Source organism: Dreissena polymorpha, unplaced genomic scaffold (genome assembly GCF_020536995.1).
Source record: "Dreissena polymorpha isolate Duluth1 unplaced genomic scaffold, UMN_Dpol_1.0 chrUn001, whole genome shotgun sequence".
NCBI classification, from domain to species: Eukaryota; Metazoa; Mollusca; class Bivalvia; order Myida; family Dreissenidae; genus Dreissena; species Dreissena polymorpha.
Window position 1 is genome coordinate 1,369,112 of NW_026273315.1, and position 14,728 is coordinate 1,383,839.

At 35.4% G+C, this 14,728-nt stretch overlaps 1 protein-coding gene across 1 annotated transcript; it reads right to left on the reverse strand.

Moving 5' to 3' along the window:
- Positions 1–553: 553 nt before the first annotated feature.
- On the reverse strand, positions 554–2,683 carry LOC127863155 (uncharacterized). Its single transcript, XM_052402539.1, has 2 exons — positions 2,155–2,683; positions 554–972 (listed from the first exon to the last, which is right to left on the reverse strand). Exons 1-2 carry the CDS (start codon positions 2,681–2,683, stop codon positions 554–556), a joined length of 948 nt encoding a protein of 315 aa, XP_052258499.1.
- Positions 2,684–14,728: the final 12,045 nt, after the last annotated feature.

A 14,728-nucleotide genomic window follows, 5' to 3' on the forward strand; every position in this document is an offset into this window, starting at 1 on the left:
CCGGTGGAAACCCAAATCACTTAAAGATCGTCCACTTTTCATAATGCCTCTTATATATATTTTATTTAAAAAATCAGACTTCGATTAGTCTCGGCATTTAAAATATTTGTTTAACATCAACCAGACTTTTTGACATCTGCAAACATTTTGTGCATGAACTTATTGTTGCTATTTATGGGTACAATAAGTTCATTGTTATGTTTTATGTTCATTTCGAAAATGCCAGTATTTTGTGTAATTTAATTTTGAAAAACAGTCACCGGACTATTTTAGACGTTTTACGTCTGCAGATATAAAGAGTCATGCATAATCCTTACGTCACTTACAGTTTACATGTGTATTTGATTTTGTAACTAAATATTAAATATTAAATTATATTAGCATTGCCTAATCTATAAATTGTTCAAGAAAGTTCGACGAAAGTTTGAACGCTATTATTCCAAATAATTAATACGTTTGTAAACTGCTTCTATGATTAATATGTTGAGTCTAATGATTCTATATTAAATCCTATGATTTGAATGTTTATCGGGCAACATATCGCATTTGATAATTATAAATGCACCAGGAACCCAGCAAAGCTGTTCCACTGATACGACTCACGCTGGTAAAGCCAAATGTCACCCGAAGATAAAGACCGCACCCAGACCTTTTCCCCCATCGCAACTTTAGCGAAGGCCTGCATGCTGACACAGACTTCAGTATCTTTGTTGAAGTGCTTTGATCTCTGCAACGGTTTCCCTTCATGTGTAATCTCAAGGTAAACGTACGAGTTTGCATCAGGACAGTACTGTACTGTAAACATGTACACTCCAGCTACAGACGCCATGAAGTTTCCAGTGGCAGGGTCGTAGCCTCGACCTTCGTTGACCAGAACGGTCTTGAACGCAACAGCCTGGTTGCCAGGGAGACGGTGTTTAGTAATACCAGTATGAAGTAGAGCGTGGAAAATCACCAGTGGCACACTTTGTTCTGAAATTATAAACATGAGTTATTGAATAATATATCCTTTGCTATGTGCGCGCTAATTTCTTTGTGCTGACGATAATGCGAGCGCGAGTGCGAGCGCGAGTGCGTGTGCGCGAGGGAGTGTGCGTGCGCACGTGTGTGTTTGTGTGTGCGTGCGGGTGTGTGCGCGTGCGTGTGTGTGTGTGCGTACGTATCTATTTGTGTCAGTGAAAGATAAAGGGAACACGTTACTTTTGTGTTTAATTTTGAGATTGTTTCGCACACAGTACTGCAAAGTACAAATAATTGGACGTTATTATAAACAATTAGCTCATTAATTTGTTATTTCAGTGTATTCGTGATAACTGCAGTTGAATCAGTTTAAATTATTTTCGCTACCCTTTAAGGCTAGTATACATCAAAAACAATAGTTTCATTAACTCATGTTAATTTACTAATTAAGAGTGTGTCGATACGTATATGTATCGGATAGTTTTTGGTAATAAGAGCGAAAATAAGTCACATGAGAGATGTGTTCGGTCGAAAATGTCACGATCATCAACGGATATTGTACCATTGTTAGACCGTAAATAAAACTCCAGTAGGAAGTTGTGAACGTCGTGTTTAAACACGTTTTATGGCGCAACTTAAATGCTTTCATTTAATTTTTCAACTGGTAGGCGTTTGTAACCGCTTTAGGCGCTACGAGCAATCACGACACTTGCAAATGCTCGCTTCTGGAGGTGAATTCACATCAACCAGCAAATCATAACAACTGCCATAAACGTCCATGCGTTTAACTATTAGCATAGGCTTAACTCGTCCTACCTCGAATTAATACTGATATTTGTATACAGACGAGCGAGGAAAATTTTCATTCACATAATTATTTTAGTTTTACAATCTTGACTTAATAACATACTATTATTTGAAAAAATGTTCATTACACTAGTATTTTATTAATATTATAGAAATACTTGTTGAATATTACTAATTTTATAATTACAGCAATTGCTTCGAGTTATATAACTGTATAATAATTTTAACAAAGCAATATCAACCCACCTAAATAATAACATGTTTTATTCGTAACTAGTTTTGAAAGCATGAAAGCATTTATTGTTCAATGCAATGGATAACGTAATATTAATGTAAACATGTTAGGCGAAATAATGTGTCAATAGTTGAACAAACGAAAAGCATTACCTTTCATTGCGTTGAGTTCCTTCTCCGTCTTTGCTACGAGAACCTGCACATTTGTTTTCATTTCGGAAATAGTTTCAGATACATTTGCGATCCCCGAGTTGATGGAACTCTTAAGCCTTTCGTCCATCTCCTTCTTCTTAACTTCCAGTGCAGTCATTGCGTCGTTTAGCTTCACATTCACCCCTTGTATCGCTTTTAAAGTGTCATTAACTTTCGCATGTGTTTCACTTGTTTTGTCCAGGGTGTTGTTCAGTGCCTTAAGCCTTTCGTCCATCTCCTTCTTCTTAACTTCCAGTGCAGTCATTGCGTCGTTTAGCTTCACATTCTCCCCTTGTATCGCTTTTAAAGTGTCCTCAACTTTCGCATGTGTTTCACTTATTTTGTCCAGGGTGTTTTTCAGTGCCAGTTCATTGCTAAGCACTCGTTCGAGAAGGCTTACTTCGTACTCATACTTGGAACACACGGGACAGGAAGGCTCTGTGGCATGTGATGTCCCTAATAGAACCAACAATACGAGCCAGCGCCACATTTTAACTTTTCGATGTTCACGAGTTGTATGTTAATAGAAAAATGGTTCTGTCCGTCTTTGCTGAAACATGCAATCGAAATGGAAAATAGATCTCTTATTCGTCGTAATATAGCACAGGTATGCTAGAGTACTTCAGCACATATTCGATAAATCAAGTCATCAAGAAATATTTCTCTTTACATGTTGAAGAACACTTGTTTGTTTTTATGTGTTGAGCTATAACTAATGTACAGAAAATACGGGTTTGATTGCTATTTAATAGTGAAGTCCAAGAGGTAGTGTATTGCCACTTGATTTCAAAAACAATACTTACGTTAGCGCATCTGTTGTTTGTTTATGTTCAAAGAAAGGCATACTTATGTGAATCTTTGATGTTGGGAAGTACTTAACATTTGTATTCATAAGCATACGTCTTAGATGTGGATAAGTATTAAACAATCCAGTTTGAGAGATTTGTAGGAGTCACTTTATTACTTTCTCATATGTTCGGCGTAATTACTGTTCCTGTGAATCGTTTAGCGAACAGTCTGTGTTTTTTGTTTTTTGTTTTGTTTCTTTGATGAGGAGTATTATGGAAAAGTATAATTATTTGAGTATTATTTAGCTAACATCTCTGAAGACATATCTCAAAGAGGTTGAGAGATTCAGAGTAGTTTACCCAAGAATTCCACTTACACCACAAGAATTGTTACATGTACTCAAAAAGGCATAAATCTATGGGAACTCGACAATTACCGTAGTATTGTTTTAAAATATGATCATACTTTCGTCTCTTAAGCTTATGTAGATTTTCCAACATACAACTTGGTTTTGCTGGGGATACCACACATGGTATGTTTACCTCAAAGAATAAAGAAATCTTAGGATTATTTACACCGTGTAGCTTATGTCGTTTTATTTCGTACTTGATGCTAAATGTCGCACTTGATGCGAACTGTCGCACTTGATGCTAACTGAAGCACTTGATGCTATCTGTCGCACTTGACTTTAAATGTCGCAAGGCTAACTTAAAATTCCGAAAACTCTACTGAAGCTTTGTTTTTTGAAGAATCTTTCTATCCTATCTTTTGCTCTATATTCCTTTCGACAATTTGTGCAGCGTCATAATTGTACGCAAATTGAAGTCCGTAAATTTTCATTAGAAATAAAAATATGCTGCAATTTGTTTAACATAAACCAATGAATGGTGTATATGATTAACGAATACAATTTACACAGATTTGTAATAAGCGGTTTGAATTAAGATTTTAAAATCAACAAAATAAAATTAATATAACGTACATTCTATAACGGAACGTGTTCCTTATTATTTATATTATAATCAGGATGTTATGCTCGTTTATACAAAATAAGTCTATTTCATGCCGTATAAACACGCGACTCAAATGACATTGACAATGCTGACATAGGGGCTCGAGTCGATGACATCATTCATTGCACAATGATCTCAGGATTGCCTGGCAGTAGTATTACTCTTATGCTCTTTGACAAGCACACATTATAAAGTGGTAAATTTATGTATTTCAAATGACAAACGCTTATGAGTAAAGACAAGTTTAATAGATCATGTTCGTGTGTACGTGTTTATAGTGTACGTGTGTGTGTTGTCTACTGCATGTGTTTCTGCTTCGTTGTTTGGCAATAGGCACTTTGCATATGAATATAGGATAGCATTGTATAGTAAGGCCGGCTGGGGCGGCCGAAGAATCCATTTGTGTATACTATATGTGTAAATACAAATGTGTGTATTGTATTGTTTTGAAAAACAAGTATTGAACGTAATCAACGACTATGATGTCGTGACTAAATCAGTTAATATTTCCACCTGTATAAATAGCGCGCGGTAATGCTGTACAAGTAATGTACTAAAACATATGCGTATCAATAGCGAACAAAGAATCGTGTATCCAATAATTTCAATTAATTGAAAATTGAATATGCATACTGAAAGTTGGCTAATTTCTGTCATATCGTTTTGGCGTATTGGCACCAGGAACGACACTTATACTCGCCAGAACAACAATGTCGTTATGGCGGCTTTATTTGTAGTTCTTCCGTAGTGTAGTGTTGGTGACCTCATGTGACTATATTTCAAACGAATTCTGGCTATAAATTATTTTCCTTTAATCATCATTCCATAACTGCACTAAGTATTCTCGAAAACGTTATTTAAGTTTTACCGATGGATGGCGAAATGCATCTGGTCTTGCGGGTGATATGTTATCACCATGCCGACCAAATCAGGTTGATTATTTGATATGGAGTGAAACGCAGATTTAGGAATGATATGTATAATGAACAATGATGTATTACCACATTTATGGCGTTTTTAGTTAAAAAGAATTCTTTATTTACTAAAAATCTGGTTTAGGGAAAAAGTGTCGTCCCAGATTAGCCTGTGTAGACTGCAGAGGCAAATCTGGGACAAAAAATTACACACATTGAGCCCCGTTCTCCAAAAATGGCTATTTACTGTTTGACATGTTCCTCCTTACAGTACAAATTGCTGCGTCCACAGATTGCGCCGAATGTGCTGCTGACAGACGAGAGGATTGAGTACCGCTAGAAGCTGGAGTACCAGGCCTACGTGGAGGCCGAGGGGAACTTCCTGCGAGAGCTCGGGATCACCAAGGAGGATGAACCTCTGCCCCAGACGAAGACTGGGTGTGTTTTATAAGTGGTGGAATTTGAGAGCGATGAAGGGAGGGCGAGGGTATAATTATGCATTTTTTTTAAATTGTGTATACACATGGCTAAAGTTCCTTCACACAATTGGGCAAGAATATGCTTGCTATTTTATAATTCAGTTCTTGCTGTGGTATGGTAAACCTGGACGTCATTTTTATGCCCCAAAAGGAGGGCATATAGTGATCGAACTGTTTGTCCGTCTGTCTGTCCGTCTTTCCGTCACACTTTGCGTTTAGGTTTTGAAAAATGCTCATAACTTCTATGTCGCTTCAGAAAGCGACTTGATATTTGGCATGCATGTGTATCTCATGAAGCTGCACATTTTGAGTGTTGAAAGGTCTAGGTCAAGGTCATCCTTCAAGGTTAAAGGTAAAAAGAATCCAAGAATAGTATTAAGCTTTAAAGGGAGATAATGATCTGTACCTGTCAAAAGATAAATATTTTTTAAATAAATCAAAGCGGCGCAGAAGGGGGCATTGTGTTATTGACAAACACATCTCTTGTTATTTTTATCTTCAAGTGTGGTAAGAATGTATGTATATTAGGGGCAATCTGCATTAACCAGCCTTACTGCATGTGAGTGAAGTGTCTTAGCTTTCTGCTTTTATGGATTTGTCCGTTTACAGGAATATGCTTCTAAATGCAAATCCAGTGTAGGCAAAAAGTGTTGTCCCTGATTAGACTGTGCCCACTGCACGGCCTAATATGAAAAGACTCTTTACCCACTTGCATTTAGCCTGTTGTTTTTTTCCAAGAGATCAGCTCATATACAGTAATTAATTCTATGTCAGATACTATAGTCTAAGCAGCAACTTCAGATGAGTAGCCCTCTCAATCATAACCAAGTTGTTAATATTCCTAAAAATAAACAAAATAGTTTGACATGAAGATTATAAAATTCAACACTTTCTATTTTGTGTGATACAACTTTTGTTGAGTGTATAATTTAGACACATTTGAACTGTCTCAGAATCGTTAATGCCCCAACTGCCATGGTGAAGAACTAGTTAGACTTGCAATGCAAATTGATTAACTTATATTCAGCATTTTGGTATCCATTTGTGCTTCCCCATTGTCATATACATTTGTGCTTTTTTTTATATAAATACACGAAAATAGTTCGAAGAAAGAGAAGAAAATATGGTGTTTATGTTGCATTGTTCTTTGAAACCTGAGTTGACATATTCAAATGTCACAATTTTGATTTGCATGTTATTGTATGTGATATAATTTTCAATTATACTTCAATATGTTACTGTGTTTTATTTGCTGACATGATAAAAACTTATGTGTGTACATTTAATTATCTCGCTACCAGATCTATATTGGTTGATGTTTGCATTTTGTTAATGGAATGGTTTTATTTATGAGTTTGTGATAAATTATTTATTAATTATACTGACAAAATATTTGTAGCATTATTCAAAACTGATATATAAAAATGTTGCAACTGGAATATAAGTTTGTTTGACTCGTACTTACCGGTACATCATTTTGTATTGGTGTTTCTAACAACCAAAAACAAACTCCATGAGAACTTTCTTTAATCTTTAACACTTAGATACACATCTGTTGTGCCTTACATAATCAGATTTAAATTAATACTTTAATAAAAAAATATTCGAAATAAAACAGCTTTATTTCCACCTCTTAGATACTAATGAGCACGAAACCAGCATAAAACCAAAACAACCAAAAAGTTATTCAATGACACAGTCACGAAGTGACACAGTTTCTCAGAGACACAGTTACTCAGTAACACAATCACATAGAGACACGTTAACTCAGTGATAGTTACTCAGTGACGAGTTACTTTGTGACACAGTAACTCAGTGATACAGTTACTCAATAACAAAATTAATAAGTATCAGTTACTAAGTGGCACAGTTACTCCGTTGCAAAGTTACTCATTGATACAGTTACTTAGTGACACAGCTACCCACTTGCTCAAAACAGAGACAAAGTTAATAAGTGACACACTTAATCAGCGAGACAGTTATTAAGTGACACAGTTATTCAAGTCACACAGTTAATCAGTGACACTAATTCAAGTGACAAAGTAACTATGTGACCAGTTGCCAAATGACACAGTTTCTAAGTGACACAGTTACTAAGAGAGACAATTACCGTATGGCACATTTAATCATTGACCTAGTTACTCAGTTACCCAGGTACTATAGACTAGGTTACTCAGTGACACAGGTACTCAATAACCCAGTTAATGACACAGTTACTCAGTAAATAGGTTACACAGTGACACATGTACTCAATGACACAGTAACTAAGTGGCACACTTCGTAATACAGTTTCTCATGACACAGTAACTCAGTGACACGGTAAGTCAGTGACACGGTAACTCAGTGACCCAGTTACTCAGTGACACAGTTGCTAAGGGACACAATAACTTAGTGCCACAGTTTCTAAGTGACTAGGTTACTCAGTGACCCAGATACTCATTGACACAGTTGCTCAGTGATACATTAACTCGGCGACCCAGTTACTAAGTGACACAATTACTCAGTGGCACAGTTACTAAGTGACACAGTTTGTAAGTGACACATTTACTAAGTGACACAGCAACTCAGTGACCGAGGTACTCATTGACACAGTTACTATGTTTACGTGACACAGTCACTGAGTGGCACAGTTACTCAGTGACACAGTTACTCAGTGACACTGTTTCGAAGAAACCCATTGATAAAGATACTTAAAGACATGTCTAATTAGTGACACAGTTACTAAGTGACACATTTACTCAGTGACATAATTACTCAGTGACCAGTTACTCAATGACACAGTGTCTGACACAGGAATTCAATCAACGTTACCCACTTATACAATTTTAGGGTGATATTAATCAGACTCAGACTTCTGATGAGTCCACATTTCTAATAATTCTAGCCTGTATGTTTCAAAGAATTAATGAACATAATGAATGATGGATCTTTTTTAATTGGATTCCTATTACAGACTCCTCCATGGGTTTCAATATGCTTCGATTGAAAAGTCCATTTGGCGTTTTATAACATTTTTATAAAAATTGAGGAAGTCAAAAAAAAATGCTAAATAAATTAAACAGTTCAGAAAAAATAACACATAGAAACTTTTTATTTGTTTCCCAAACAACTATAGTATAAGGTTATTAAACTTCCTTGTGTAAATCTTGTGATGACTTTGGAGAGAGGGGGGAGGGAGGGTGAGACAGAGCGTGTTTTTTAATGTAATAAGAGTCTATGTATTTTATCATATCTTGGAAAAAAAACGGCGTAAACATGAAGATTTCAGTTTTGCTTAAATAATAATCCTTGCCAATATATAAAAGCCCAAGTTTGATACATTTTGAGATCTTTATAATTCTCACATACATAGGTCCGGTATGATATTAATAGCCAAACGTGTAAAGTGTCATTGAAATAATTATTCTGTTAACAAGTAACACAATGAACAAAAACGCGTTTCACGTTTACTTTATACGTCACGCTTCATACATTGTTTTTTTTTTAAATTTTACTCCCTCCCTCTACCATAAGTATGATTTCAAACTTGCGAAAGCACTTTGGTGTGGCTCACGTCTATTGGTGTTTGCTGTTCGACATATGCATTTATTCGTAAGATCTGTTTATAACTTGGGAACAACGCTCACCGTGTTTCTCAGTATATTAAGGGATATTAACCATTTGTGTTCTTTTCAGAAATATCCACTTTTATTTTTAAACAATCACTAGGAACTGCATGGTTATAATACCATATGAAAAGAAACCACAGAGTATAATACTCCCTATCATTTAAACTCAGTGAACTATAAGATCCGGATAAGAACTGACTGGGAAAATATTAATCTCAGAATACAAGTGGCTGTTATTATCTTCTCAACAACGCTATTAAATAATCGTCGATTGAATGATATGTATAATACGTGACATTTTTAACTTCATTAACTTCAGTATCATCTTCCTTGATCTTAGTTCAAAACAACATTTAATGAAATAATATAGGGTTTTGTAAAAATATAAAATATTACTCAGTTAATGAATGGCTAAGCACAATGATTTATTACCACATTTATGGCTTTTTTAGTTTAAAAGAATTATTTTCTTACTAAAAATCTGGTTTAGGCAAAAGTGTCGTCCCAGATTAGCCTGTGTGGACTGCAGAAGTAAATCTGGGACAAACAATTACGCACGTTAAGCCCCGTTTTCCCAAAATGGCTATTAACTGTTTGCAATGTTGCAGATTGCGCCGAATGTGCTGCTGACAGACGAGGGGATCGAGTACCGCTTGAAGCTCAAATATCAGGCCAACGTGGAGGCTGAGCGGAACTTCCTGCGAGAGCTAGGTATCACCAAGGAGGATGAACCTCTGCCCCAGACGTAGACTGGACGTGTTTTATAAGTGGTGGAATTTGAGAGCGATGAAGGGAGGGAGAGGGTATAATTATGCATTTTTTTAATTGTGTATACACATGGCTAAAGTTTCTTCACACAATTTGACACGAATATGCTTGATAATTTATAGTTCAGTACTTGCTGTGGTATGGTAATCATGGACGTCATTTTTATGCCCCCAAAAGGAGGGCATAAAGTGATCGAACTGTCTGTCCGTCTGACTGTCCGTCTTTCCGTCATACTTTGCGTTTAGGTTTTGAAAAATGCTCATAACTTCTATGTCGCTTCAGAAAGCAACGTGATAGTTGGCGTGCATGTGTATCTCATGAAGCTGCACATTTTGAGTGGTGAGCGGGTTAGGTCAAGGTCATCCTTCAAGGTAAAAGGTCATAAAACAAATCCAAGGGAAGTACTAAGCTTTAAAGGGAGATAACGATCTGTACCTGTCAAATGATAAAAACTAATCAAAGCGGCGCAGAAAGGGACATTGTGTTATTTACAAACACATTTCCTGTTATTTTTATCTTTAAGTACGGTAAGAATGTATGTATTTTAGGGGCACTCTGCGATATTCAGCCTTACTGCATGTGAGTGAAGTATCTTAACGTTCTGCTTTTATGAATTATATTCCGTTTAAAGGAACATGCTTCTTAATGCAAATCCAGTCTTGGCAGAAAGTGTCGTCCCTGATTAGACTGTGCCCACTGCACGGCCTAATATTGAATGACTCTTTACCCACTTGCATTTAGCCTGTTGTTTTTTCCAAGACAGCAGCTCATATACAGTAGTTAATTATGTGTCAGATACTATAGTATAAGCAGCAACTTCAGATAAGTAGCCCTTTCAATCATAACCAAGTTGTTAATATTCCTTAAAATAAACAAAAATAGTTTGACATGAAGATTCTAAAAAACAACACTTTCTATTGTGTGTGATACATGTACAACTTTTGTTGAGTGTATAATTTAGACACATTTGAACTATCTTAGAATTTCGTTAATGCCCAAACTGCCATGGTGAAGAATTAGTTAGACTTGTAATGCAACTTGTTTAACTTGTATTCATCATTTTGGTATTCATTTGTGCTTCCCCATTGTCATATACATCTGTGCTTGTTTTTTGTTATTTTATATAAATAAACGAAAATAGTTCGAAGAAAGAGAAGAAAATATGGTGTTTATGTTGCATTGTTCTTAGAAACCTGATTTGACATATTCAAATGTCAAAATTTTGATTTGCATGTCATTGTATGTGATATAATATTAAAGTAAACGTCAATTGTACTTCAATATGTTACTGTGTTTTATTTGCTGACATGATACAAACTTATGTGTGTACATTTAATTATCTCGCTACCAGATCTATATTGGTTGATGTTTGCATTTTTTTTAATGGAATGGTTTTATTTATGAGATTGTGATAAATTATTTATTAATTATACTGATAAAATATTTGTAGTATTATTCAAAACTGATAAATAAAAATGTTGCAACAAGAATATAAGTTTGTTTGACTCGTACTTACCGGTACATTATTTTGTATTGGTGTTTTAAAAGCCAAAAAGCAACTTCATGAGAAGTGTTTTTAATCTTTAACACTTAGATACACATTTGTTGTACCTTACATAATCAGATTTAATTTAATACTTTAATAAACAAAGATTCAAAATAAAAAAGCTGTATTTCCACCTCTTAGATATGAGCACGAAACCAGCATAAAGCCAAAACAACCAAAGAGTTATTCAATGACACAGTTACGAAGTGACAAAGTTTCTCAGAGACACAGTTACTCAGTAACAAAGTCACAAAGAGACACAGTAACTCAGTGATAGTTACTCAGTGATTAGTTACTTTGTGACACAGTAACTCAGTCATACAGTTACTCAATGACAAAGTTACTTAGTATCAGTTACTAAGTGGCACAGTTACTCAGTTGCAAAGTTACTCATTGATATGGTTACACAGTTGCCAGATGACACAGTTACTAAGTTACACAGTTACTTAGAAACACAGTTACCAAATGACACATTTTAGCATTGACCTAGTTACTCAGTTACCCAGGTACTCTTGACAAGGTTACTCAGTGACACAGTGACTCAATAACCGAGTTAATGACACAGTCGCTCAGTAAATAGGTTACACAGTGACACATTTACTCAATAAAACAGTAACTGAGTGACACGCTTAGTAATACAATTTCTCATGAAACAGTAACTCAGTGACACGGTAACTCAGTGACACGGTAACTCAGTGACATAGTTACTCAGTGACACAGTTACTAAGTGATACAATAACTTAGTGCCACAGTTTCTTAGTGACTAGGTTAGTCAGCGACCCAGATACTCATTGACACCGTTGCTCAGAGACACAGTTACTCGGTGACACAGTTACTAAGTGGCACAGTTACTCAGTGGCACAGTTACTAAGTGACATAGTTACTAAGTGACACAGTTACTAAGTGTCACAGTTAATAAGGGACACAGCAACTCAGTGACCGAGGTACTCATTGACACAATAACTAAGTGACACAGTTACTCAGTGGCAAAGTTAATCAGTGACACAGTTACTCAGTGACATTGTTTCTAAGTAACTCAATTATAAAGGTACTTAATGACATGTATACTAAGTGACACAGTTACTAAGTGACACATTTACTCAGTGACATAAGTACACAGTGACCAGTTACTCAATGACACAGTTTCTGACACAGGAACTCAATCATATAGTTACTCACTGACAATTGCTGGGTAATATCAATCAGACTCAGACTTCTGCATTTCTAATAATTCATGCTTTAATGTTTCAAAGAATTTATGAACACAATGAATGATGGATCTGTTTTAATTGGATTCCTGTTACAGACTCCTCCATGGGTTTCGATATGCTTCAATTGAAAGGCTATGTGACATTTCATAATAATTGTATTAAAATTGAGGAAATATTTTTTTTTGAATAGTTCAGAAAAAAATGATACAGATGTTTTCATACATAACATAGACACTTTTTGTTTGTTTCCCAAACAACTATAATATAAGACTATTAAACTTCCTTGTGTAAAACCTTGTGATGGCATTGGACCGACAGACATACTTTATTGAATGAGTAGCTAGTCATGGGTGTTCACATCATGCAGATCAACCATCACACCTTTGAGGGCCACAGTAAAAACAGGCACTGATTGTATGTATTATTATTATTCATTAACAGTTTGTGTAAATGCTATATATTCTTCAGAATTCTCCTTGAATGAAGATCAGTCTCAAGATCTTCCAGTCTCAAGGCGGACAAAGTATTTAACCAATCAATGTTTATCAATGAAGGATTAAGTTAACCAAATATGGGGTTTTATGTCAGTAGGCTAACATTTTTTTCATAACCAAAACCCAATTGATATTAAGAAAACTCTTGGATGAATAACCTGAAAAAGACATAGATTTGAGCCGCGCTCGGGAAAAACTAGGCTTTATCCATGTGCTTTAATAATCGTTTCAGATAAGCCTTTGTAGTCCACACGGGCTGATCGGGAAGACTCTGTCATTTTCCATGTTTGTTTTGTTTACACAAAGTCTGGCCTTAAAGATAATCCATTGTAGGTAGAAAGTGTCGTGCCTTGTAAGCCTAAGGACACTACACAAATGCATTAAATCCTATTTTCCCTGAGCGTGGCTAATTTCTGTCTGCTTGTTTTAATTTTTCACTGATTTGAAATCTTTTTCAGTAATATCACGGTGGTTAATTAACTCTTTCAGTGCTGGAACCGAATTTTAAAGACCTTGTAAGCCTGCGGACACTATGCAATTGAATTAAAGCCTATTTTCCCTGAGCATGGCTAATTTCTGTTTACAATTTTTTTATTTGATTGTTTTAATTTTTCACTGATTTCATCTCTTTCAAGAAATATCACGGTGGTAAATAAACTATTTCAGTGCTTTAACCGAATTTGAAGGCCTTTGCAAACAGTTTGGATCCAGATGAGACGCCACAAAACGTGGCGTCTCATCAGGATCCAAATTGTTAGCTATTCTCATAGTATTCTTTGAAACAAAATTGAAGAAAATGCTAATTTTATAAATTCAGCAGACGATATTTTAGCAGACGACAAATTTCCCAGCATGCAAAGGGTTAACCAACTCACACTTTTCCTGGTTTAGCGAGTTTACCAGTACAAGGTGTGCGAAAGTTTGTTAATAACATACAACTGCCATGAAAATATGTTTTACATGAAGATGTTTAACAAAAAAATACACACACTTTTGTCTCTGTCACAAAACTTTTATTCCACATGAAATTACATATTCTAAAAATAAACATACACGAATAGATAATCCCTTATCAACTCTACTACCTCAGTTTATCAAAGATGCAACTCATCAAGTTATTCTGCGAGTATTTCATAGTCATCTTAAAATTTCATGAAATGTACACTGAAATAACTACTGTTATGTATAAACAGATAATGAAATGTAAATTGATATCAATTGTACCATAAGCAAAAAACTTAACTCTATGTGTAAAAGAGGTCTTGATGACAATAATATGAGCCACGTTCTATGAAAACGGAGCTTAAAGCATGTGCTCGAAGTTTCGTCCCAGATGAGCAAGTGCAGTCAGCATAGAATGACCAGGGACGAGACTTTTCTCCTTGACTGGATTTTTGTTACAAGAGAATTCCTTAAAATAAAAATTCTGTAAAGCCAAAAAAGTAGTTCCTGATAAGCCTGTGCAGACTAATCTGGGATGACAATTATTTACCAACATGCTTAAAGCCTGGTTTCCCAAGAGCGCGTCTCATATAAATATTACATTAATCAGCAAAAATTGTAAGATATTCTCTAATAAATGCCATATCACCATGAATGTACATTGTACAGTAACATGTATAAAAGCGATGCAACCAATGTACTGACAATATCACCATTCACTAGAAGACAAGTTTAAACATTATACATTCAATTGGGCCCGATTTGTCATTG

Coding starts and splice junctions, on each gene's coding strand:
- LOC127863155 (XM_052402539.1), bottom strand. CDS start 2,683: ATGTGGCGCTGGCTCGTATTGTTGGTTCTATTAGGGACATCACATGCC. Junction 973..2,154: donor GGAACTCAACGCAATGAAAG/GTAATGCTTTTC, acceptor TTATAATTTCAG/AACAAAGTGTGCCACTGGTG.